This window comes from Danio aesculapii, chromosome 1, assembly GCF_903798145.1.
Source record: "Danio aesculapii chromosome 1, fDanAes4.1, whole genome shotgun sequence".
Lineage (NCBI taxonomy): Eukaryota > Metazoa > Chordata > Actinopteri > Cypriniformes > Danionidae > Danio > Danio aesculapii.
This window is the reverse complement of record NC_079435.1, coordinates 4523722-4551450: the sequence shown is the minus strand read 5'-3', so window position 1 is coordinate 4551450 and position 27729 is coordinate 4523722. Positions and strand designations below refer to the sequence as shown.

Sequence of the window (27729 nt, the reverse complement as noted above, 5' to 3'; positions counted from 1 at the left end):
TGTTTATTTTTTTTACTAAAACGAATGAATGAATGTGTACCTTCAAATTTGTCCCGTTTTGTGGTAAGTAAAATGGCTGTTATTTACTTAACATTAGCTTATTTAACATCACGTGATAAGCTAAGTTTACAACCTTGCTTTCAAAATGTTATGACCTTCATGATGGTATTTGGGAAGAAATGGACAGCAGCAAAATTACCTAGAGACTTTATTAATGTCACACACATTCCCACAAACAACTGTATTTCACAACATCATCTCATAATTTAATTGACGTAATTGGCATTCAGTTCAACATGTGTGCCATTGGTTTCCTGCAGTACTGTAAGACATTAAAATCCCTGTCAAAATTGAAAATAGCATACATAATACTGATAATGTGCAGATTCATTAGCAAACTGATTTCATTCTTCTTTCACTGTTGCAGAGATCAGGAGCTGTGGATTACTGATAGAGATCATCGTCTCCTTCATCTCTAAAATGACCCCCAGAGCCTTGGCTTGAGCCTTGACCTCCACCTGACTGGGGCGCTGTAGGAAACCTGATGACGAGAAAAAAAAAGACGATTTACTTTACAGGATGAGGTATGAAGTGAAATAAAGTACCTTTGATTTGGTGTTTTTAGTACCTGAAGTTCCCAAATCCACGGCTCTGCTGAAGAGTTTGAGCAAACATCTCATACTTCCTAATGTCATTATCACTGACAGACCGACGAGCAAATCTCATGGCTTCCTCGAAATGATCCTTCCTGATCTCAGGAACTGGATCATAATCATCATCCTGGAAACAGCAGTGAAGATATAACACACAGGTATGAAGACACCTAATTACATGTTGTGTTTCTTCTTCCTTTTTTAAAAACATACAATAAAAGTCGCAACATAAAGGAGAGCTATACATTAGATAAAATGTTTAATAACCCAAATATTAAAAGATATTTCTATATGTGAATTAATGAACAAACCTACTGGGCACTGGACCAGCAAATTTAAAGTGTGTACTATTTATTAGAAATTATTATTTGCAGTAGAAGTATCAAAAATGTTTATTTCAGATATTTATTTCATTTTCCACTTGTTCCAAACCTATTTGAGTTTCTTCTGTTTTATACACAAAGCAAAGACATTCTGAAAATGCTGAGAATAAAACAGCCATTGAGTTCCATGGTATTTTTTGTTCCTAGTTTTGTGTTCAGAAGAAGAAAGAAACTTTAAAGTTTAGAACCACTTGAGTATGAGTAGATGATGAGGAAATTTTCATTTTTGGGTGAACAACTGAAAAAAAAAATAAATAAATATTGAGTGTCATTTTAAATAATTCAAATCAATAAAATCTGATGACACTGTTATCATATTTATTTTTTCAGCTTATATCACACTCAAAAACTGAATTTTCAGACAGGTTTGTTTAATGTACACGTTATCCTAACTCATGTTCCAGTTCTCCAATTGTTATAATGTTCCAATTATTCTAATGTTCCAATTGTTCTAACATTGCAGTTGTTCTGGCGTTCCAATTGTTCTAACGTAACAGTTATTTTAACATTTCAATTGTTATAATGTTCCAATTGTTCTAACATTCCAGTTGTTCTGACGTTGCAATTGTTCTAATAATACAATTGTTCTAACGTTCCAATTGTTCTAACGTAACAGTTGTTTTAACATTCCAATTGTTCTTATGTTCCAATTGTTCTAACATTCCAGTTGTTCTGACGCTCCAATTGTTCTGACGTTACAATTGTTCTGACGTTACAGTTGTTCTAACAGTCCATTTATTGTAATGTTCCAATTGTTCAAATGTTCCAATTGTTATAACATTCCAATTGTTCTAACGCTCTAATTGTTTTGACATTACAGTTGTTCTAACAGTCCAATTGTTGTAACGATCCAATTGTTCTAACACTCCAATTATTCTAATGTTCCAATTGTTCTAACATTCAAATTGTTCTAACGCTCCAACTGTTCTGACGTTACAATTGTTCTGACGTTACAGTTGTTCTAACAGTCCATTTATTGTAATGTTCCAATTGTTCAAATGTTCCAATTGTTATAACATTCCAATTGTTCTAACGCTCTAATTGTTTTGACATTACAGTTGTTCTAACAGTCCAATTGTTGTAACGATCCAATTGTTCTAACATTCCAGTTGTTCTAATGTTCCAATTGTTCTAACATTCAAATTGTTCTAACGCTCCAATTGTTCTGACGTTACAATTGTTCTGACGTTACAGTTGTTCTAACAGTCCATTTATTGTAATGTTCCAATTGTTCAAATGTTCCAATTGTTCTAACATTCCAATTGTTCTAACGCTCTAATTGTTTTGACATTACAGTTGTTCTAACAGTCCAATTGTTGTAACGATCCAATTGTTCTAACATTCCAGTTGTTCTAACGCTCCAATTTTTGTAATTTTCCAATTATTCTAATGTTCCAATTGTTCTAACATTCCAATTGTTCTGATGTTCCAATTGTTCTAACGTAACAGTTGTTTTAACATTCCAATTTTTTAACGCTCCAATTGTTCTGACGTTACAATTGTTCTAACATTCAAATTGTTCTAACGCTCCAATTTTTGTAGCGTTCCAATTATTCTAATGTTCCAATTGTTGCAATGCTTAAATTGTTCCAAATTCTACAACCACCATACACTAGTTATATAGCATGCATTCTTCTTTATGCATGTGTGTTCATGCAGTCTTTCTTAGTTTTTTTGCTAGTCAGCTGTAAAAAGAAAAAGTCATCCAGGACTTTACTGATCTTTCTAAATTTGTGTTCAGTACACACAGCTTGACACCGCACACACACAGACCATAGCAGTCTCTTTCCTGGCCTGCCGCTGTCTCTCAGCACGGATCTCTGCCTCTATGGCTTCTCTGATGGCGAGTTTACAGGCCCTCTGACAGATCTCCGTCAGGTCTGCTCCCGAGAAACCTTCTGTAATCTTGGACAGATACATCAGATCTACATCCTGAGAAACACACATAAGGACACAGTTATTTATCGCATTAAGATTCATCTATGTAAGCGTTATGTGTTTGTGTTTGAAGGACCTTAGCGATTGGAGACTTGCGAAGGTTGGCGCGCAGGATGGCAGTGCGGGAGGGCATGTCAGGCAGAGGGATATAAATAAGCTGATCCAAACGACCAGGCCTCAGAATGGCAGGATCAATGATATCAGGTCTGTTGAGACAAACAGGATGAGTTACAATTGATTAAACGCATCACCTCCTTAATTTGAGTCCTTTTATCCACTGTTAACACACTAATAAATCATGCCCCGCCCTACTTTTCAGAATCGCTTTAAGTTGATGTACGTCACAATAGAGGAAAAACGACAATCTTAACTTTCGTTTCATGCTGACTTTAATACAAGGGCTTCTTTTTTTGTACCTGTTGGTGGCACCAATGATAAAGACGTTCTTCTTGTTGGTCATCCCATCCATTTCTGTCAAGATCTGGTTGATGACCCTGTCAGCCGCGCCTCCTGCATCTCCAGCTCCGCCTCCTCGTGCTTTAGCAATAGAGTCCAGCTCGTCGAAAAACAGAATACACGGAGCCGCCTGCCGTGCCTGTCAGACCAATCAAATGTGTGAGAATCAGGGTCTGGTTTAATCAGATTCACAAGTAAGAGTTTGGAATATAGATTGCTTAATGAATGGAACATCAACACTGGAACACCCAGAATTCCATAACTACTAGAATTACTATAGTGGTCATTTCGACCATTCTTATATAATACGTCAAATTGTCACGTCATATTTACATTCAAAGCTTCTATCAAGATTTTAAAACTAAGCTTTTAATGTTTGTCTTCAAATTTATTGATGCCATTACCCTAAAAATACAATTCCTTTAGTAATACAGCTTATAAATGTGCATTTAGGCACCTGCCGTGACTTTGCATGTCTCACTTTTATTTTCAATGTCTCAAGCAAGGGAAAAGGCTTTTATGCAGCACTGAATATGCTGTTTTGAAAGACATATCTTAGGTAAAGTTATGCTTTTGTTATCAGACAGTTTTGTTTATTTTAGTAGGAATTTACTAGACAACAGAGGCATATATATTCAAAGTCACAGGGAAAAGTAGCCAGCCCTGAAATGCACAGGGTCCTTTTGATTGCTGTGGTAATTATAGTTAGAATTAATCAACTCTTGTGTTCTGTAATTTTTAAAAAAAATAACAATGTTAGAAAGAAATATACACATATTTAGGAAAAGACAGGGTGTATAGATATGTCGGTTTTATTTCAACAACCTTATTAAATTACAAAAATTAAAAACAGTCAAAATGACTGCCTTGGTAGTTATTGTAGTGTTAAAACCCATTTGAAACTCATTCCACTCAATTAATCACATTTGATTATATATATATATATACACATACATTATATATATATATACACACATATACAGGGGCGTAGCGGACATTTTAAAATGTAAAATATAATTATTAATCACCTGTTTGTAAATGGTCTGTCTGAAGTGAAGGGGACGTATCCCCCCATCCCCCTGGTTGCTACGCCCCTGTATATATATATATATATATATATATATATATATATATATATATATATATATATATATATATATATACACACAGTTGCAATCAGAATTATTGAACCCCCTTTGAATTTTTTTTTCTTTTTTAATTATTTCCCAAATTATGTTTAATAGAGCAAGGAAATTTTCACAGTGTGTCTGATAATATTTTTTTCTTCTGGAGAAAGTCTTATTTGTTTATTTCGGCTAGAATGAAAGCAGTTTTTAATTTTTTAAAAACCAGTGGATGTTATTTATTATTTAACCAATTCTTTCACACAGCTTTTACTTCACCTTATCAAACACATCTCTGACGTTTGCCTCTGATTCACCAAACCACATGGTGAGCAGCTCCGGGCCTGCAATCAATAAAATATATAACAGATCACACACACAAATACACTCGTGTTCAGGCAATGCATTTTAACTTCACATTCACACACACACGCACGCACGCACACACACACACACACACACACACACACACACACACACACACACACACACACACGCACACACACCTTTGATAGACACAAAGTTGGCCTGACATTCATTGGCAATGGCTTTAGCTAGCAGGGTTTTTCCGCAGCCTGGTGGACCATAAAACAAAACCCCTCGAGATGGAGTCATTCCAAACTTCAGAAATTTATCAGGATACTCCACGGGATACTTAACACAAAGATAAGGTCAAAGAGAGAGAGAGAGCTAATGATAATTTTATATAGAAATGAAAACTCTGGATGCACATTTGACCAAAAACCAAAACCAAAAATTATTCATTATTTTATGAAATAATTTTTTAAGACTTCTTAAATTTAAAGGGGATCAGTCCCCTACAGAACCATCCCAATCAATCTAAAACGATCAATTCTTTCCAAATAGAGATATTCAAGTCATCTGGTGAAATTGTACTCACATTTTTGGAATTGACATTGACATTTTTGGCTTTGGCATTGGCATTAACATCCACTCTTTGAGTATTGTGCTGTCCTAGTTTTTGGTTTACCTGCACAAGCTCCTGTAACTCCCGTTTGACCTCATCAAGTCCCCCAATGTCCTCCCAATTCACCTGAGGAACCTCCACGACCGTTTCCCTCAGGGCAGACGGGTTACTCTGACTTAGAGCCCACTGGGAGACAGAAAACCACAGATACAATCTCCACAGGAGATCAAAATCACAAATAAGATCATGCTAACATTTTAATAGCTTCTCGTAGAGAGAGATCAGATTAAATAAAAAGCAAATTAATACTTCTGCTTTTAGTTATTGGCTGGAAATTTCTAGAAAAGCTGTTTCAAAACAGAGCTCAGCTATAAGCAAGTTTACATCATCTCTATTTTTTAATATTTGGAGTATAAACATGACCCAGAAATTTATTTTTTAAAAGGAAAAAAAATCTAAGTAATTACACCAGTAAAACCCACTGTTCATCTCTAGGGACAATACTGAAACATATGTGATGGAAGGAAAAATATTTCTGATCAAGGTAAAGCGGACCTTGAAGTCGTCCATTGTGACGGCCAGTGAGTTGAGGAGATCTGCATCGATGCTGTCGTCCTCCAGATCAATTAAGGTCATCTTTTTGCGGATGGCCTGCAGTGCTGCTTCTGAACACAGAGCGGCCAGATCTGCTCCTACATGCCCATGTGTTTCTGTAGAGATCTTCCATGAACAGAAACACACAGATAAAATAGCCAACACAAATTAGGTCTGTCATCTGTCTCTCATTCTTACCTGTTCCAGATCCACATCTTCTGACAGCTTCATGTTCTTGGTGTGAATCTGTAAAATTTCCAGCCTGCCAGTGGAGTCAGGGATGCCGATGTCAATCTCTCGGTCAAAACGTCCTGCACAAAGAAGCCAACAAATCATTTACTACTAAATATTTAGTGGACTGTTAATTTGTGAATGTAAAGTATTAGAGCTGTGGTGAAAATTGATTGAGAAATAGAATTTGCAATTTCCTAAATGCATCAAAATTCTCTCTTGAATTGATTCTGAGCTTCGTTTTTAACAGCAGATGGCGCTGTATGCTTTACAAAGATCAGTACTCTACTTGCATCCAATTCCTTACAGATACCACAGGACAGGTTAAAGCAAAGAGTGTCCTTAGCTGTGTTTACATTAATCTGACATAAAAGCACTTTTTCTTGTAAGCATTTTAATGTATGCTTAAAACTAGCCTGAAGTGCTATCTGCTGTTAAACATTAGCCTAAAGCGCCATCTTCTGTTCAAAACTAACCTAGAGCGCCATCTGTTTTTAAAAACTAGCCCAGAGCACCAACTTCTGTTAAACATTAGCCTAGAGCACCATATACTAGTCAAAACTAACCTAGAGTGCCATCTGTGGTTTAAAAAAACTAGCCTAGAGTGCCCTCTGCTCTTCAAAACTAGCCTAGAGCACCATCTGTTTCTAAAAAATAGCTTAGAGGGCCAACTGACGTTACACATTAGCTAGAACACCATCTACTAATCAAAACTAACCTGCTGTTTAAAAGTTGTGTAGAGCGCCGTCTGCTGTTTAAAAGAAATGTCGAGCACCATCTGCTATTATAAACTAGCCTAGAGCACCAACTGCTGTTAAACATAAGCCTAGAGCACCATATACTAGTCAAAACTAGTGCCATCTGTTGTTAAAAAACTAGTCTAGAGTGCCCTCTGCTGTTCAAAAGTAACCTAGGGCACCATCACTGTTAAAAACAAACTAGCCTAGAGTGCAATATGCTGTTAAAAACTAGCCTAGAGCGCCGTCTGCGCTTCAAAACTAGCCTAGAGCACCATCTGTTTCTAAAAAACTTGCTCAGAGGGCCAACTGACGTTACACATTAGCCTAGAGCACCATCTACTTATCAAAAGTAACCATATGTTGTTAAAAAACTAGCCTAGAGTACCTTCTGCTGTTCAAAAGTAACCTAGAGTACCATCGCTGTTTAAACAACTAGCCTAGACTGCCCTCTGCTGTTCAAAAGTAACCTAGAGTACCATCACTGTTTAAAAAACTAGGCTAGTCGGTGCCTATGGCATAATGGAAAGTGTACCGACACATGCACTCCAGTGTTCGTGGCGACCTGGGTTCGATTCCCGCCTCAAGGTCCAATGCCGATCCTTCCCCTCTCTCTGCTCCCAACACTTTCCTGTCAATTCTCTACGGTCCTGTCAAAATTAAGATGAAAACCCCTAAAAAATAATTATAAAAAATAAAAAAATAGCCTAGAGTGCCCTCTGCTGTTCAAAAGTAGCCTAGAGCGCCGTCTGCTGTTCAAAAGAAATGTAGAGCACTTCTATTATAAACTAGCATAGAGCACCAACTGCTGTTAAACATTAGCCTAGAGCACCATATGCTAGTCACAACTAACTTAGAGCTCTGTCTGCTGTTCAAAAGTAGGCTAGAGCGCCATCGCTGTTAAAACTAGCCTAGAGCACCATTTGCTTTTAAAAACTTGCCTAGAGCACTGTCTGCTCTTTAAAGTAGCCTAGAGCGCCATCTGTTGTTAAAAAATTAGCATAGACCACTATCTGCTGTTTAAAAGAAACCTAGAGCACCATCTACTGTTCAAAACTAGCCTAGAACGACATTTGCTGTAATAAATTAAGCTCAGAATCAACTGCAGTGAGAATCACGGTATATTCTGGACATCTCAGAATCAATGCAGAATCAATTTCTCAAACAATTTTTTGCTTAAACAAAAATCTCTACAAAATAGCATAAGCAATAAAGTCTGTTAAACGTGCATATTCACACCAAAACGCCGAAGAGCAGCATCCACACTGTTGGGCCTGTTTGTAGCTGCCATTACGACAACATGAGCGCGCTGTTTCAGGCCGTCCATCAGCGTGAGCAACTGAGAGACGATCCTCCGCTCAACCTCACCGTGAGTCTAAAGGGGCGACATGAGCATTAATCCAATGACAAACACCAGACCGGACGCTCTTACGGCACATAAAGTATCTCTTCTCCTCACCTTCTCACGTTTCGGAGCAATAGCATCCAGCTCATCGATGAAGATGATAGCAGGGGCGTTTTTTTCGGCCTCCTCGAAAGCTTTTCTCAGGTTGCTCTCAGACTCGCCTGCCAGTTTACTCATGATTTCAGGACCTGAGATACAAAACAATATGAAGGCATAGAAATGCACTGCAGAAGTGTTACTGATATCATTCATTCATTCGGCTAAGTCCCTTTATTAATCAGGGGTCACCACAGCAGAATGAAGAACCAACTTATCCAGCAAATGTTTTACACAGCGGATGTCCTTCCAGCTGTAAACCATCACTGGGAAACACCCATACACACTCATTCACACACATACACTTCAGACTATTTAGCTTTACCCAATTCACCTATACCGCATGTCTTTGGTGAATAAAGCCCGCCTTCTAGTGCAGGAGCCAATCAGCAATTGCTATATGGTGAATAAAGCCCGCCTTCTAGTACAGGAGCCAATCTGCGATAGCTATTTGCTGAATAAAGCCCGCCTTCTAGTACAGGAGCCAATCTGCGATCGCTATTTGCTGAATAAAGCCTGCCTTCTAGTACAGGAGCCAATCAGCGATAGCTATATGGTAAATAAAGCCCGGCTTCTTGTACAGGAGCCAATTAGCTATTGCTATAGAATGACTATTCTCTGGGGGAGGGGCTTGGACTAGACGTGAGTTTCTACAGATTTTGTGTGAAGGAACATTTATAAATGAAACTAAATAGACAGATGTTGTTTAATTTTGATGGTTATTCATAATATATAATGTAATTGTAATCTTGGCAAGTAGTTTTAGAGAATTTGATGTTTCCCCATTCAAACAGAATGCTCAAGCATACTCCCTGAGAGGCGTTTCAAAGATGGCCGCAGAGTGAAATGACTTGCCTTAAAGGGACTTTGATACTATGCAGTGTTGATTATTCACTATCTGTACCTGAATACTTTTCGATTCTCCAGAAAACTAGAATTCACTTTATCTTTGCTATTTTGTATTATCTATGCTTGTAAGATATTTGTTATACTATTTGAGATTCACTCTTCTACAAAATCATCCCAAATCAATCTAAAATGAATTTCTGTTAAAATGCATTCATGTTGCAATGTATATTGCGGAAATACCAAATATCGCAATGTCAGATTTTTCCAATATCGTGCAGCCCTTTCAAATATGGCCACCGAGTGACTGGACTTTCCTTGAAATGGACTTTGACTTGGCACAATGATGCAATATGATCTATCATGCCTGTAATGTACAAAAGCATTTCTAACAGCTATCATCTTATGGGATTTTAAGAAAAAAAACGTGACATGACTGGAAATCAAATAGAGTTGTTTTAGTGTTTCCTTTATTGCTGTGCAGTGAATGCTCACAGACTACAAGTGTCGACAACAAAGTCAAGTAAAGGATGTCGAGCCTTCTCATTTATGGCTTCTAAACTTTGGAATAGCCTTCCTGATAACGTCCGAGGCTCAGACACACTCTCGCAGTTTAAAACTAGATTAAAGACCTATCTTTTTAGTAAAGCATACACACATAGCGGTATGATACATAATTGTGCTCCACACATTTCGTTTATATAAACTATGAACAGCAGCTACGTCAATTATTCTCTTTATTCTCTAGTTCCATCTCGAGGCCCTCAGAGACTATGCAGCGCCACTGATTCGATCCAAGACTAGCGACGAGACGATCCCAAGGTTTCCATAATCCTGGACCAGGCCATATCCTGAGCAGCTGCTGTGGTGGTCATGGAGGAGTGGATAGATGAGAGACAAGTCTCGGTGATGTCCAGCTTATCCAGTGCCTAGACTGCAACTCTGCACAAGACGTTTGGCCAGAGGAGAAATGGTCGTGCCTAACTGAGCCTGGTTTCTCTCAAGGTTTTTTAATTCTTCACTTTCGCCAATTGGTGAAGTTTTTTCCTTGCTGCTGTCGTCACTGGCTTGCATGATTCGGGATCTGTAGAGCTGCGCATTGATGGATTACTCTTCAGTGTTTGGACTCTCAGTAGTGATTATTAAATCCCACTGAACTGAGCTAATCTGAACCTAAACACTGAAAACTGATCTACACTGTTTCAATTTACTATAATCTTCTATGTGAAGCTGCTTTGACACAATTTACATTGTAAAAGCGCTATAGAAATAAAGGTGAATTGGATTGTATGTACCATTGATGAGAAAGAAAAAAGCTCCCGTCTCATTGGCCACAGCACGAGCCACCAGCGTCTTCCCTGTTCCAGGCGGACCATACAGGAGAATCCCTCTCGGAGGCTGAAGAACGACAGTGAATGTGAGTGATTTCATTTATTTACAAATACAGTGAGGATATTTCTGCCCAGTGCTCTGAATGTCGAAGTGAAGAAATTCAACCAAGCGTGGGTAAATGGTGGGAGAACAATGACAATTACCACAGCTCAGCCACTGTTCAGATGATGTATTTCAAGACATTTGTCAGGTTTTTGTCCTCAAACTGCTCCTGTCCCATATGGAAATCTGACATATGGCCATAAATGCTATCGAATATAAGCTAATATATACAAACAATTATGTGCATATGTGTAATTCCAATAGTTGAAAAAACAAAACATGTAAATGGCCATTCTGTAATGTTTTGCATTGCATATATGACATATTTGTGGAATCCAAACATGAACTTGTATGTCATATATGTAATTTGCATATAAGATCAAATATTAGATTTCAATACGAGGTGTCTAGGACTATAGTTTCTTCCACATCTCCTCCAAATCATTCAGCGAAGTGATATGAAGCTTTAATTCACTCAAAACCTGCTGGAACTACTTTAGCGTTTATCTGAAAATAATGGCACACCTTAGAATGCTCATTAGCCAATCAGAATCAAGCATTTTATAATGTAAATATAGAAAATACAAATGTCTTGGTGAGTGTGGAAAAAGAGCAGGTGAATGTGTTTATTGACTCTTGCCTTCACTCCGATGGCTTTGAACAGGGCCGGGTGTCTGAGTGGCAGCTCCACCATCTCTTTAATCTGAGCCAACTGTTTCCGACAGCCTCCGATGTCGTCATAGCCGATGTCATTCAGACTCTCCTCCTCATCCTGACAACATCAACATACTGTATGACATCATGCCGGAATGGAGAAGCTCAGCAGGTATGATGAAGTCACACACACACTAGGCATGGGTCGGTACAATATTCTGATGGTATGATAACCTTGGATAAAAATATCACGGTTTGACGGTATTGTGATTACTGCTCTAAAATATATTCTTTTTTAAATGTCTGAGTAAAAAACAAAAACTTTTCCCCCTCTGAACACAGTATATTTTATTTGGAGAAACATTTAAAATATTTTGAGTGATAAACATGTCAGGCTAAATAATTAAAATAAATCATTGACTTTTGCTGTCTTCGTTAGTTTCTAAAACACAGATTTCTTTACAATTTAAAATACCATTTTTGGATATCTTTTCTGCTGGAGATACTGTTGTCCTAAAAAAAAAAACCTTACACAATTTTGGCGGTTTTAAAACCTTTACTTTTCTAAACCGCGGTATACCTTAAAAACGGTTATTGTTCCATGCCTAACACACACTTGCCTCTCGTTTGATTGGTTCTCCCTCACAGTGGATTATGGTATCCGGGGCCACGATGCAGTGTGGGGTGGGGTCTGTTTCTACCACTTTAAACTCCACCGCTCTCATGCCTCCTCTGACCAGGAAAATATCACCTTCAGAAAGCACGAAAAACACAAACGTCATCACTTTTGGTGCATTAGGAAACTAGTACCAGTTATATAACATTTTTCAAAATATATAGTTTTTTATATCTTCTTTTATGGAAGTAAATGATTTAATTGATTTTTTATTTAATTTCTTTTAGCCAAACGATCAAAGCTAAAAATGAACGCTTGTTGTAGCTGAAATGATATAAAATATACATTTTAGATCAAAAATCTAATCTTATAAATGAAAAAGGTTGAATTGGCAACTAAGTAAAATAAACTGAAGTTCTGAAGTACTACAAATTCAAGATACAAAACTTGCTCAAACTGAAATTATGTTTATTTTATATAAATAATTTATATAAATATTTTTTTAGAAATAATAATAATAATCAAAAATAAGATTAAAACTGAAAATCTCAAAATAAAAACTAGATACTAAATACTAGAATACACTACCTGACAAAAAGTCTTTTCAGCAATTACAGTTGTGAGAGAAGCAAATTATATATACAGTATGTATCATTTGGAAAAGTGGTAGAAGGTGGATTTTTCTGATGAATCATCTGTTGAGCTGCATCCCAATCTTCACAAATACTGCAGAAGACCTACTGGAACCCTCATGGACCCAAGATTCTCACAGAGATTAGTCAAGTTTGGTGAAGGAAAAATCATGGTTTGGGATTACATTCAGTATGGGGGCGTGCGAGAGATCTGCAGAGTGGATGATCAACATTAACAGCCTGAGGTATCAAGACATTTGTGCTGCCCTATACATTACAAACCACAGGAGAGGGCAAATTCTTCAACATGATAGTGCTCCTTCTCATACTTCAGCCTCCACATCAAAGCTCCTGAAAGCAAAGAAGGTATAGGTGCTTGCCAGACCAGTCACCAGACATAAACATTATTGAGCATGTCTATGGGTATGATGAAGGAGGAGGCATTGAAGATGAATCAAAGAGTCTTGATGAACTCTGGGAGTCCTGCAAGAACGCTTTCTTTGCCATTCCAGATGACTTTATTAATCAGTGATTTGAGTCATTGCAGAGATGTATGGATGCAGTCCTCCAAGCTCATGATGGAGTCAGACACATTATTCATTTTTTTCCCACTGCACCATGACTGTATATTCTATACTGGACATTATTTCTGTTCAGTGACAAGACATTTGTCCAAGCAAAGTTCTAATTAAATCATTAAAAATCAAGGCATGATCATATTTTATTTTGGTAAAATCTACATAATCTAATCTAGAGGTCTTTGCCTTTCATATAAACCACTTCTGATACCAAATGATTGACTAAAAGTCAAGTTATTATTTGTTGTTTCTAAAACTTGGATAGGCGACAAGAATTTTGTCAGGTATTGTGGTATATAAATAAAGGTCAAATTTATAAAAGAACTACTGTTTCAACACTGTATTTTATTCGTTTGGTAGCTTAATATGATTATTAATATTACCATTTTGTCGATTATTGGCGGCAACCGAAAACTACACCATTAATAAGCTTGTAAAAACACTGACTTATTACTAATTCATACCTTAACCTATTTGTTATTCCAACCCCGGCAGTCAAAATGTCAATCTGAACTTCAAAGTAGACCCAAATCACAAAACCACACTCAATATCAAAGCTGTCCCTGAAGGAAGACCTGACTCTAATCTCTGACACACAGCGAATGATCATATGCACCTTTGTGAACCGGTCGGTAGGCCTCCAGGAAATACGGCTTTAGAAAAACCTCAAACAGGTTTCCCGTCAGTCCTTCGATAGTGTCATCAATGGGCAGAACGTGGATGCGCTTCCCGTATTTCACATCTGGACAAGGATGGATACTGTATATACACAGACAGATGCGTTAGTAACAGAGTAGAAGATGCAGATGTAATATTTGTGTTTCATCTAAAACTCCACATTTATAATCCTGCTTCTCACTCAGGGCTGTTTATGCTAATGAGGGAGAAATGGACACAAATGGGCGGGGCTTTCCTACTTTGATGACACGTACAAAGGGAGAATGTCAATCAGAGTGTTTTTATCAAGTGTAATTAGAAAAAAATTGAATTAATTCATTTTCACCATCAGAAGCTGGTTGTATTCACACACTACTGCCACACAAGTGTGTTTAAACCCCTTATAAAAGTGATTTTTGCATAATAAATCGCCTTTTTTTATACACTTTACAGGTTAAATCCAACATACAACAAAGTATAGTGGATCTATCATCACTAGGAATGCTCATTTCGGTTAATTTTACCAACCGACAACCGCTGCTCGTTAACCTAATAATAACCGTTAACAGATTAATATTAAATTATTATTTAATAAAAAAATTATAATTGACGAGTCTATTTTGTGTGACACATTAAATATTGAATTTCATTTATTCATTCATTTTGTTTTCGGCTTAGTCCCTTTACTAATCCGGGTCGCTAGAGCAGAATGAACCACCAACTTATCCAGCACGTTTTTACACAGCGAATGCCCTTCCAGCCACAACCCATCTCTGGGAAACAACCATACACACTCATACACTACGGACAATTTAGCCTACCCAATTCACCTGTACCGCATGTCTTTAGACTGTAGGGGAAACCAGAGCACCCGGAGGAAACCCACGCGAACGCAGGGAGAACATCCAAACTCCACACAGAAACGCCAACTGACCCAGCCGAGGCTCAAACCCGCGACCTTCTTGCCATGAGGCGACAGAACTACCTACTGTGCCACTGCGTCACCTAATATTGCATTTCAAAATGCTGATTAATTTTAACATGCGAACAGCAGCATAACAGAGCATCTTCATACACCTGCAGTGTTTCCAACAGCACAGAAAAAAATAATAAACTAAATAAAAGAATAAAATAAATAGGCCTGCCATAGATATTTTTCATTTAAATGACAAATTTAGATTACAAAACGAAAACACTGACTGAATCATTTTTAAGAACCGGCATCGGCTGTTTATGCCAAGCATGTTTTGTCTTCTGTCAAATACAACTATCAGGCTACCTTAAATCAATCGCTCCATGGAGAATATAATTAATTAATGCTCCGCTGTTATTATTATATCACAAACCCCTTTCAACATTTTTAATAGAAGTAGTTTAAAGATTATGCAATAATGACTTATTTCCTCCATCTCACTCGCGGTTCATGTGTGCGCGCGATGTGTTTGATGAAAGAGAATGATAGTGAACCTTAAGGCTCATGTGACTTTTAGTAAAGTACAGGCTACTATAGTATAAAACAATTATATTGTTTACATATGATATTGCATTAATCTGCATACATGTTTATAAGCTGTAAAATGAAAGCCTCAGTTTGGTGCAGAGTTATCATCATGCAGAAATCAAGTAAATCTTTGGATTTGTTTGATTCGTAGATTATGTAGGCTATTTTAAAAATTGATATTATATAAGGACTATTAATAACTGTAATTTTACAAATGGAAAAAGGTTGGTTTGTTGGTTGAATGTCTAAATCATCAATAGTCAGTTTGTTGAGTTTATGACGCGGCTCTAGGCAGCACAGAGGCAATCAGCATCAGCGCTGGTTTGTGTCAACTCATCTGTCAAACTGTGACCAGAAATATTCTTCTTTCAGTCTGCTTCTTTGACAAAATACGTCTGTAGACACGTGTGGTTGCACGTGTTACTGTCCTGCGAGTAATATTTGTTGCACATTTAGGGGCCGATCACACCGATCGTGCTTTTCCTTTCCAAAAACACAAGGCGCACCTCACTGCCTTTTATGTTGACAAGAAAAAAAGAAGCGCCTTTAATGTCACTAGGAAATGACTGAATCAGCTGGTCTGTTGTGCGTGAGTGTTGCTGTCCATGTTGTTATAATTATATTATTTAATAACATTGTGATATTCAAGATTTGTAAAGTCAAACAGCCCTGAACAACTTGAAACAGCGACCACAAGTCTCTTCTCCATCATTTAAAGTTCTCCGTCATCTTAACAACACAAACACTGCAGGCACCTCAACAGAACCTCCGCCTCTGCTTTCATTTGATTGAAGAATGAAAAACATGACATGTTACGACATGACTGACGTAACACGCTTTTTCCGCTTAGAGTGTGCGCAACGCGAGGCGCACAGGGCGCATAAGCAGCGCGCAAAACACTCGTAGCCATTAGTAAACCCTTCAAAAAAATGCCCCTCTCAACACAGAAAGCGCGTTCACTGTGATCAGCCCCTTATGCAGCCAAACATTAAAAATATATAAAATAATATTTATTAATTGTTTAACTGACACCATTAATCAGTTACAAATGCACCCTTTCGGTTAACGGTTAATCGGTTATTTTGAGCATTCCTAATCATCACCAAATATACTCCCCTATACATGCCCCAAACCTCCAACCCATAGTCCCACAAGTAAACCATGAATAAAATGAAACAAACATATCCAAGCAATATGTACTGTCATTCCCAAATAAGAAATAAAGCTGCCCCAGTATTTGACAAATAAAACTTAAAATGCTTCAAACGTAATGCAGTTTTTCCCAAGGGCATGTAGGTGACACTTCTTTAATCCGCACAGAGCAGGGGTGTCAAATGTACGGCCCGCGGGCCGGATCAGGCCCACAACTGGGTTTAATCCGGCCCGTGAGATGATTCTGTAAAATGATAAAAATGAGCTGCAAGTTTTCAATAAAAGAAACTTCTGTTGCAATTGTGTCCACTGGATGGCGCACTAGCAAACTGTGCTATTACACGCATGCTGCTGATGACGTGACAATAGAAGTGATTTGATTTAATTTAATCCAATACAGAAGCCTGAATCGGTGTTAGTCTGAAAGCCTGCTCAGACAGAAAGACCACATCTATGACCTGCAATACCACACTGATGTGTTCTCACAAGGAAAAGTAACTATTTTACATTTTCTCAGTTTAGTGGCTAATTCATATGTAAGTTCAGTCGTATGAAAATGTACGATATAAAAAAGGAGATGTGGCACCCAACCACACCCCTAAACCCAACCGTCATTGGTGGATAAGCAAATCGTTCTAAATCGTACGAATGAGGTCGTAGGAATTCATATTAGCCACTAAATCAAAAAGTTACAAATTGTGGTGAGATCATGTTGTCCTCAGGCTCCAGCTTTATGTTGATCATATTAAAACAAAGTAAACAATCTGAGCTTGTTGTTTTTATGTTATATATACCATGATTTTACCGGTCCGGCCCAGTTGGAAATAGATTTTCCTCCATGTGTCCCCTGAGCTAAAATGAGTTTGAAACCCCTGACATAGAGGTAGAAGGTGGAATTCTTCCATATCACAGTTATACATTTTGTGAAGTTTAATTTTAAACTAATTTCGAGAGGAGCATGTGCTCATGATTGACCCAGCTGGTCCACATTAGCTAATCATGATCCTCCAATCAAAGGATCCCAAGTCTCTATATATATCCTCATTTCCTCTCTACAACTATCTTCGTCTGGAAGAAACCCCCCTCCTCCCCTTCTTCCACCTTTATCCAGAATGGGCGGCACGGTGGCCCAGTGACTAGCACTGTTGCCTCACAGCAAGAATACCACTGGTGTTGGGTGTTCACTGGGCCATCTGGTATTTCTGTGCAGAGTTTGCATGTTCTCCCAGTGTCCGCGTGGGTTTCCCCCGGGTTCCCCGGTTTCCTCTCACCATCCAAATGTGCTCTATATTATAGATAAAATAAGCCTAAATCTTTTTCTAATGTCTTACTCTCAGGACATTCACCTTGGCCTCAGCAGCGGGGGAGTTTCAGATCGACCTGAGCTCAATCTCCCCTCGCCCTGTGAAAGTAGGGAGCCCTGGGCTCGAGGATCCCTTGAGCTCAGGGCTCTCTTCCAGGACTGCACGCCAAACAAGCTATCTATAAATCGTGAGCTAAGTGTGAACTCTTGAAATGGCTGCTAGTAGGGCTAGCCTTACAAATCTCAGATTAACCCTTAGTTGGTTAAGTAGTGCAATAGTTAAGCAAGCATACATCTATATTTAATGATCTTTCTGGTAAACAAAACGGCACACCTGATGACATCACCGAGCCGCACACGCAGGTTGTTGCGCGTGACCCTGTTCATGCGCACACGCTCATTGCCGCACGTGTCATCCGTGAGAACAATGCAGACCGTCTGTCTCCGTTTCCGACCGCGCAAAACCACAGTGTCTCCGCGAAACAGCTGCAGCTCCTCCATTTTAACCTGGAACACACATACACGCTCTTAAAATAGGAACTTGGGTAACAAAATTTGCAATCAGAACCGCTTACTAGCGACACCGGTGGCCAGTAAGTGAACTGCAGTAGTATTGACCTTATTCGTTTACTTTCTTTTGGCTTAGTCCCTTATTTATCAGGAGCTGCCACAGTGGAATGAACCACCAACCATTCCAGCATATATTTTATGCAGCTGATCCCCTCCCAACCGCAACTCAGTACTGGGAAACACCCCTACACTCTTTCATTCACACAAACACACACAATACACTACGGCCAATTTAGTTTACCCAATTCCCCTATAGCGCATGTGTTTGGACTGTTGGGGAGCACCCGGAGGAAACCCACACCAACATGGGGAGAACATGCAAACTCCACACAGAAATGCCAACTGGTCCAGCCGGGACTCGAACCAGGACTCGCTCTTGCTGTGAGGCGACAGTGCTAACCACTGAGCCACCATGCCACCCCTTGATCTTATTCTTCAATGAGAACTGCGCTCGTTTTTGCGATTGTTTTCGAGCTTCTGATTTAGGGGACGCTTCGATTTCTCCCAACACTTTCTATAGGAGAAATGACTAGGAGTAATAAACAGCAGAAAACGCTCACACTACTCGCTCTACAAACAAGTGTCTTCATGACTACACATAAAAGTAGAATAAGGTCAATACTCAATAATGATAAATATCTTCGCTCTTTTTCTGATCAGAAGTAAAAATGAGTAAACATGAAAATATGCTGTGCTGTTTATTCCTTTAAATAACAAAATAAACACAAGAAAAATGACAACGGTGACTAAATAGCAGCTCAGATAGCGTCTGATTATTGCAATATAGAAATGTTTGCTCGAACAATTCCCAAACATCATTTGACAGATGAGATCGTAAAAGATATATTTTGATAGATTGATTATAAAGTATTATATATGAGACTCTACTCTACACAGATCTGGATATGTGAGACTTTAATTTGAATGCTCTTTTTCTTTGTGTAACACATTGGCATTACTGTGCAGAATAGCCCTGTCAGCTTTATCCTGATTATTTTAAACGTTCGTTTATGTTATAGAATGAAAGAGAGGCTCTTGGGAGCACACGTAAAAGCCACATCCTTTTTATTTTGAGGCAAAGATGGCCCAAATACTAAGTCAGTCAGATGTTTAAATACTAAGTCAGTAGCCTTGCTTCTTTCTGTTTCATTGCAGTATTAAAAGAGTGAATAATACATGAAAAAAACTTACATTTAACCTGTTTAAGGTTTCTCATTGACAGTGATGGATCCATAAATTACTTTTAACATCCATAAAGATTAGCAATTCTGAAAATATAAATGCTTATTAAGTGCTTCCCACAGGTTTGAAATATACTTGCGGGTGGTAGCCGGATTGAAACACAGCTTTTTGCTACACTTTTTGTCACTACATGTGACAAACAAAAAAATAATGTGATTTTTAACTATATTTTTATTTATTATGACACTGTTATACACCTTTTCTTTTTAATGGGTTAAAGTTATTTTAAAAAGGCTGTTGAAATGAAAGAAATCCACTATTTCTTTTACGTTTAGGCTATTTAGGAGCCATGTGCACCCACTGACAGGTAAAGGGAGCTCTCTCTCTCTCTCTCTCTCTCTCTCTCTCTCTCTCTATCTCTCTCTCTCTCTAAAGTTGCTTTATTGGAATGACATTTACAGTATTTCCAAAGCATTTTAGATATGTACAAAGTATCTAATACATTAACAGCATTACATTAATAAAATAAACAGCAAATGAGAAATAAATATCAGATAAAATGAACAAAAATAGATATTACTGCTAAAAATTATAATAATTACTAGATTGTGTGAATTAGAAAGTGTAGATTATTTAAATGAGGTAAATTAGTTGACTAGCAATTTCTAATGGTGTACAAATATTTTGCAGCCATTATACAGTAGATGTCATTTTGGTCTCTCTGAGTGTATAGTAAAGTTTATCTGAGTCGTTTATTAAATAATTCATCGTTTAATGTTTCTCTCGCGGCTGTGCGCACGCAGTCAGCTCCGAAAAAGTAATGCAAAAACGCATACAAATAACAGCAACTTTTGAAAGCGAAAGTAAAATCTGAATCCTGGACATTTTAGGAGATTCAGAAACTACGGTCGGACACATTTTGGCGGAAAAGGCGCGTCTCTGTGGGTCTGCAGAGCAAGTAAGAGTTTCTGTGTGAGTGACAGATTGCGCACACACAGAATCAGCAGTGGGAAACGTGCAGAGCGAGAGAAGATTTTCCACTGGTTAATCGATCGTGAATGTTTGGTTTTCTTGGACGGATACAAAAAAAGTGTAGAAGGATGATAACAATAGTATTATTCATGTGTCACCACCAAATATACTTGGGGCGGCCGACGTCGTTAATATAGGGCGGCCCACCCAAGTAAAGTCTATAAGTGGGAAGCACTGCTTATTTGTCACATTGGAGCACAAAACCAGACCTACGTTTCATGGGAAAATTCAGCCTGATCTCACGAGAAAACGTAACTATTTTACGTTTTGTCAGTTTAGTGGCTAATTCGTACGAATTCGTACGAGTTCAGTCGTACGAAATTGTACGATTTTAAAAAGGAGGCGTGGCACCTAACCCCACCCCTAAACCCAACCGTCATTGGGGGATGAGCAAATCGTACTAAATTGTGCGAATTAGATCGTACGAATTCATACGAATTATACACTAAATCAAAAAGTTACCAATTGCCGTGAGATTGTGTTGGAATATTAGGAGGAATAGCTGACAATACACTTATGAGTCTAAGGTATTGATTTTTATTAAATGGCAATAAACAATTAGGATATTAAGTATCATAAATATATCAAAATTTAAATATTGATAAGTAATATGTCGTTTGACTGCCTTGAAATTATTATTAAAGAAAGTGACCCTTAAACACAAGATGTAACCATCTTTCAAAGTAAAAGACCCTGACAAATACTTATTTAAAACTAAAATAAAATGAAGGAGTAAAGATGCATAATCTGGTGTAACAACATACCCTGCTACATATGAACTTGCTAAGAACTTAATTTGAACATTTTTAAAGGTGATTTCTCAATATTTAGTTTACAGAATTACAGATTACATTTTTTTAGATAGTTGCCTATTACAGTGTTTCTCAACCACGTTCCTGGGGGACCACCAACACTGCATGTTTTGGATGTCTCCTTTGTCTGTCACACCCATTACAGGTCTTTCAGGCTTTGCTTATGAGCTGATGATCTGAATTAGGTGTGTTTGTTTAAGGAAACATGGAAAATGTGCAGAGCTGGTGGTCCTCCAGGAACATGGTTGAGAAACACTGGCCTATAACAATATGGTTCCTCTATAGTTGCCTATAAAACCATAAATGGTTCCTATATGGCATTACTATCATATAAGACCTTGATTTTCAAGAGGTCAAAGATATGAATGCGCATGTTTGCTTATAACAATGAGTATTTTTGCAATATTTAATGACTCAACCTCTTCAAAAACAGACAGATTACCTGTGACAAACACACAATACTGTTGTCCTCATTGGTGGCTTCATCCACAATGAGCCGATTTGGTCGAATCTTCTGTTTTAAAATAGCAGTGGAGAAATCCTCCGTCTTTGGGCTGTTGAAAACACACACAATAACTACAACAGTGCAGAATCCAATTTTCCACAACATTAATAATACACAATGAAATCCACGCATGGCTCTTTATGAAAGCCGAGTCAGCACATGCAAAAGCCTAACACTGCTGTTTTCCTGCTTCCTTCTACAGAAAATCCTATATTTATTATGTATACACCAGACATATTGTTCATCACTGCACATAATATCATAATAGGCTTCATAATGATGACAACAGACCACACAATATCAGAGTAACACTTTACAATGAGGTCCCATAAATAATGTGTTAATCACCACTGACATTTCCTATAGACCAGTTTGTAAACATTCAGGATGCGCACGCAACGGGAAGCTCGCATTTACAGCGCGGGACATCCGATGCGGTACAGAGTTTGTTGTTGTCTTAGAAATAAGTTAAATTGATTACATATTATATATATATATATTATTTACATAATGCTTTCAGCCTATTATAACAGCTTGTCACCCAGTGATAAGCACAGTTATTCAAGATAATTAACATTAAAGTGAGCGGCGTCCGTCTGACAGGTCCATTTCCACCCTCCCAATGGATATTGGATAATAAGAAATGGCCAAGCGTACAGCCAGAAATATACAACTATCTCATTTAAACTCCAAGCAAAACAACTGCATTCTGACAGCGAACTGCAGCTGTACGACAGGATTAGGGTGTGAATGTATTACATGTAAGTTTACATTTAATTCTAAGCATTCAGTGTCCGCAGTTTAATTAAACATATGTAACTGTTTTTGCTGAAATCAACGAGTAATGTGTAAGATTCAGCATAGCGTGAACTTACCTGATATAACATAAGATGGAGTCAGAGTTGAGCATTTTTAATTAGGTCCTCACTCCATTCAGCTCCCTTTTGGCCAAAGACGTCTGCGGTTGGTATTAAAAGCAGTGTGGTGTACGGTAAAATTTTTCGAATTTAGCATCCTACCGCACAACACGACGTGTTTGCTATTGCAACCAGTCTTTTTTTGCAACCGGGGACCCGTGTGACGTAGGTTGGTAATTCAGCTATAGCATTTATTAATGTTAAGTTCATAAAATATTACTTTGTGTTCGCTCAGGTCAGTTAAAACAATAACTTTTGATTTATTGATTTGATTAACTGATTACTCGTTACTTTTCTGTCATGCTCATGTTATCTAATGGAAAATTATGCTAAGTGCTTTCAATGCCAATTATATGAACAATTTATTTAGCTGACAATCACATAATAATTAACTGTTCTAATTAACATAAAAGTAATTCAAAGCTTTAGTGTATATTTAACAGATCAAATACAAATATATAACAATTGAGAAATCATTTAATGAATCATTTAATGCATAAAAATCTGATTTACAGACATTTTGTGCAGTTTTATTGAGGAGAATTGATCATAAAAACATTTCTTGATCGCACTAATGTGAATATAAACACACACACACGTACACATACACTGCAGTCTCCTGTTTCTTCATGTGACACTGGTCTGTTTTTAGAGCAAAGTTATGTCTACTGCTAAGATCAAACTACCCAGACAAACACAAACACACATACACAACTTTGCAAATGATTTTAAATCCTATGAATGCGCTGAAAAAGACAACGTAATATTTTATAAACAATATAAACATATAAACAACGTAATATTTTACAGTGAACTCCCCCTAAACTGTTTAACAACTAAAGCTTAGGATTTTTGAAAGATTTAGTCTCTATTCGATCACAGTTGATCAAAATGCACATAAACCATCTATATATATATATATATATATATATATATATATATATATATATATATATATATATATATATATATATATATATATATATATATATATGTGTGTGTACATATATATGTATGTATATATATATATATATATATATATATATATATATATATATATATATATATATATATATATATATATATGTGTGTGTGTGTGTATATATATATGTATGTATGTATATATGTATGTATATATGTATATATATATATATATATATATATATATATATATATATATATATATATATATATATGTATAACTTTATAATTGTTATTGTTTACTTTATTTTCCATTTATTTAAATGTATTTCCGTCTTCCTGTACTGTAAAAAAAAATGCTGGGTTCCACACAATCGATTTGTGTTGGGACAACATGAAGGAATTAAGTTAGCTTATTAGTTTTAAACAAATCTAAGTGGCTTGAATGTAAAACATTTAAGCTGTCTATCCAAAAAAAACTCAAGAATTATGTTGTTTCAGCTCAATTTAAATAAGTAGTTTGAACACACAGCAAACATCATATTTTTTGAGTGTGTGTTGATATGTATATATATGTACCCTGAGATCCTAAAAACCACAAACAATTGTGTTTGTGTGCATGCTTGCTGAATAAATCTGATTCTAAACAAATACACACACACAATAACTGAAAATGAAGCATTTATACTCACTCTGAGGCTCCAGAGGCGGGCATGGCTTTTAGTCGGTGAGGCGAAGAGCCTGTTCTTCTATCGAGATGATCAGAAATCAGCCTATCTGTATGGTAAAGGTCAGAAGTTTGCAATCCAGATCTAGTGTGTAGTCCTCAGTGCAGTGCTGTACAGTGTGACGCTGTCTCTGACCGCAGGCTCCATGCCTAAAAAAATGTGTTTGTGTGTCAGTCTGTGCTGCTCTCTGGACGTCTGAAACCCATCCCCTCGCAACATCCAGACACAATAACGCTGGTTACGTGCACTTGCACACTAAGAATGAGCGATTACGAAAGCACATTGAGTTTTTCTTTGTTTTTGAAGGCGTTTGACCTCTTTTTTCCAGCTGGGCATCATGTTTCCCACTCGGATCATTCCAGACATTCCTCTCTTCCTGCTAACATGCATACACAAACAATATTAAGATTCATGAACGCTTGTCGTCAATGCAGTCAAGCACACTGTGCTTTTCTGATGCATGTAATCTAAAGGCTTTCATTCATTAATTTCCGCTTAGTCCTTTTATTAATCTGGGGACGTCACAGCGGAATGAACCGCCAGCATATGTTTTACGCGGCGGATGCCCTTCCAGCCTCAACCCATCATTGGGAAACATCCATTCACACTCACACATATTCACACACACACTCAGGCCAATTTTAGCATACCCAATTCACCAGTACCACATGTCTTTGGACTTGTGGGGGAAACCGGAGCACCCGGAGGAAACCCACACCAACACGGGGAGAACATGCAAACTCCACACAGAAATGCCAATTGACCCAGCCGAGGCTCGAACCAGCGGCCCTTCTTGCTGTGAGGCTAACGTGCTACCCACTGCATCACCCCTAAAGGCTTTCCATTTCTGAAAATTGAATGATCCAGAAACAGCTGGGGATGGGTGCTCTAGCAGTGCATAAACTAAAATGTAGACTAGGTGTGACAAAAAGGGACACTTAGGTTACAATTTGCTTGCTTCTTAAATAGTTTAAAATAATCTAAATATCAATGAAAATTAAAATTACTTAAATATTCTTCTTCGTGTTTCTTTTCTATGTGTTATTCAACTATTTTTTTTAAGTCGGCGCCAATGGCCTAGTGGTTAAATGCGCCAACATATAGTACCATGGTGCTCACGGCGACCCAAGTTTGATTCCCGGCTCAAGGTCCTTTGCCAACGCTCTCTCTGCTCCCAATAATTTCCCGTCTGTAATCTCCACTTTCCTATCCAAATTAAAGGTGAAAAACCCCTAAAAAATAATTACATATAAAAAATATTTCACACAAATTTGATACATTTGTACCAGACAAATTCTTACAATCACTCCATATCTCTATGAAAAACATTGTGCATTTCTGAAGTGTGCCTCACAAAGGTGAGTGGGTTTGACAAACCACCTGTAGACACATTTTTTTCTACGTATGCACCGCACACTTGACCATGCAGTGAAACACAGCATTAAGTAAATGAAAACATCCAGCTGAGGTTTAAATCTGAAAGCGCGCCGTGTTTAAAACTATTGATTCTTTAGCGAAATATTTGACTCAGAGTCGAATAATCGAATCGAGTTGGGTTTGGATCTTTTCCTTGATCGATTTGACGCCGATGCGGTACATCACCAAATATGTATAGTTCCAGTTCTGATAAAATGTGCACACGCTTTCACATCAGACACTAGTGGAGGTGAGGGGATCACGGGACTGATCATGACGAGAACATGACGATCACTGACATATGGAGATTCGGCTGTGGGGAATAAAGGGTTAAAGTTCATTTTCACAACAACACCACAGTATAGCCAACCTAGAGCTGTGTTTGTTCCTGTCATTTTTCTGATGATTGATATAATAACCTAATCTGCAGTCGACCAATCAGAACAGACTGTCATCGGTCAAATCAGCGCAGATCAGCTTCACACTAAGGAGTGGTTTGGGAACAAATGAATCACTGAATGAATCATATGGGAGTCATTGGGATAATTAGGTAAAAATAAATGCATGTTATAAGTGTTTTTTGACCTTGCACCTATATCAGCATGTTGTTGGAGACCCCTAAAACCAAAATATGACATTTTAAATGCAAAATAGGGGCTCTTTAAACTCCATCTTACAAGGACTCAAAACTATGTTTACCTGTGAATGTCCCACACAATCACTTGTTTTCTTCAACCTTAAAATACCTCTTTTGTACAATATTACGTAACAGTACTTGTGTAGTCTGTCGTAGGTTATGTGTATAGTTCAGTATTTATTGTATATATATATAGTTTGTAGTTAGTATAGTTAGATTACTGCTCTGGTATGTTAGATATGTATAGGTTTAAAATAGCTCTTAAGTCCAGTGTTGTGTTCATATTTATGATTGTTTATTTATGTTGCATCGTGATCTTGCGAAGCATGATATTTAGTCCACTGCATGTCCACACAGGTAGTAAAAAGTCTCGATTTGACTTCTAATTGGCTTTTACATAATTCAGTGCAACTACATATTACCTTAAGAAGAGCTTAGGGTCTACTTACTACATTCTGTCTTAACAATATGTGGTGCAACACTTATTGTGGACATATTGTGGACTGGTTTTCAAGCAAGAACCAGCTGCTGTAATCCTACTATACTGTTCAATTCAGTCAGAATACAGCTGAACATCTGCAAAATCAACTAAACATTAAAGTATTGCAATATAGAAAGACAACAATTACAAACTCTTGGATATTCAGCAACTTTAAAAATTGCATAATGGATTATTTATTCTGAATCTCTTTACATCATTTTAAAAATCTTCATTCATCAATGTTGGATGCTATAATAATGTTGTAACTTATTGCTATACTGTAAGTAGATCTGTGGTACTACGTTTGATACTTCAACCTTGTTAATCTACGCAACAATAAAATTAATGCAATTCTGTTAGCAAAAAAAAGACTCAAACCAGTACTAGCAAGATATATCTAATAAAGTGAGTGTATATAAACCTTACGGTGTTTACATTTGAATCCATCTCTTTGTATATATACCACCCTCTGCTGGAGAAAGCTTGAACATTTAATCTCTAACACTGGTGGCAGCTTCGTGTCTAAAATAACTTCTCTCTTTTATCCCAGCGAGCACTTTTATGTTTAAAAGATGTCTAATAGATGTCCAAACATAGACGTCTTGGCTTA

At 37.4% G+C, this 27729-nt stretch overlaps 1 protein-coding gene across 1 annotated transcript; it reads right to left on the bottom strand.

The window, feature by feature from the left end:
• Positions 1-191: 191 nt before the first annotated feature.
• zgc:136908 (Transitional endoplasmic reticulum ATPase) lies at positions 192-24791 on the bottom strand. The gene is made up of 19 exons (XM_056455925.1): positions 24550-24791; positions 21957-22068; positions 18253-18425; positions 13922-14064; positions 12100-12230; positions 11466-11597; positions 10687-10789; positions 8504-8637; positions 8284-8419; positions 6275-6387; positions 6038-6202; positions 5546-5668; positions 5061-5208; positions 4834-4898; positions 3391-3569; positions 3051-3180; positions 2810-2968; positions 629-780; positions 192-541 (listed from the first exon to the last, which is right to left on the bottom strand). Exons 1-19 carry the CDS (start codon positions 24570-24572, stop codon positions 445-447), a joined length of 2418 nt encoding a protein of 805 aa, XP_056311900.1. The 5' UTR covers positions 24573-24791; the 3' UTR covers positions 192-444.
• Positions 24792-27729: the final 2938 nt, after the last annotated feature.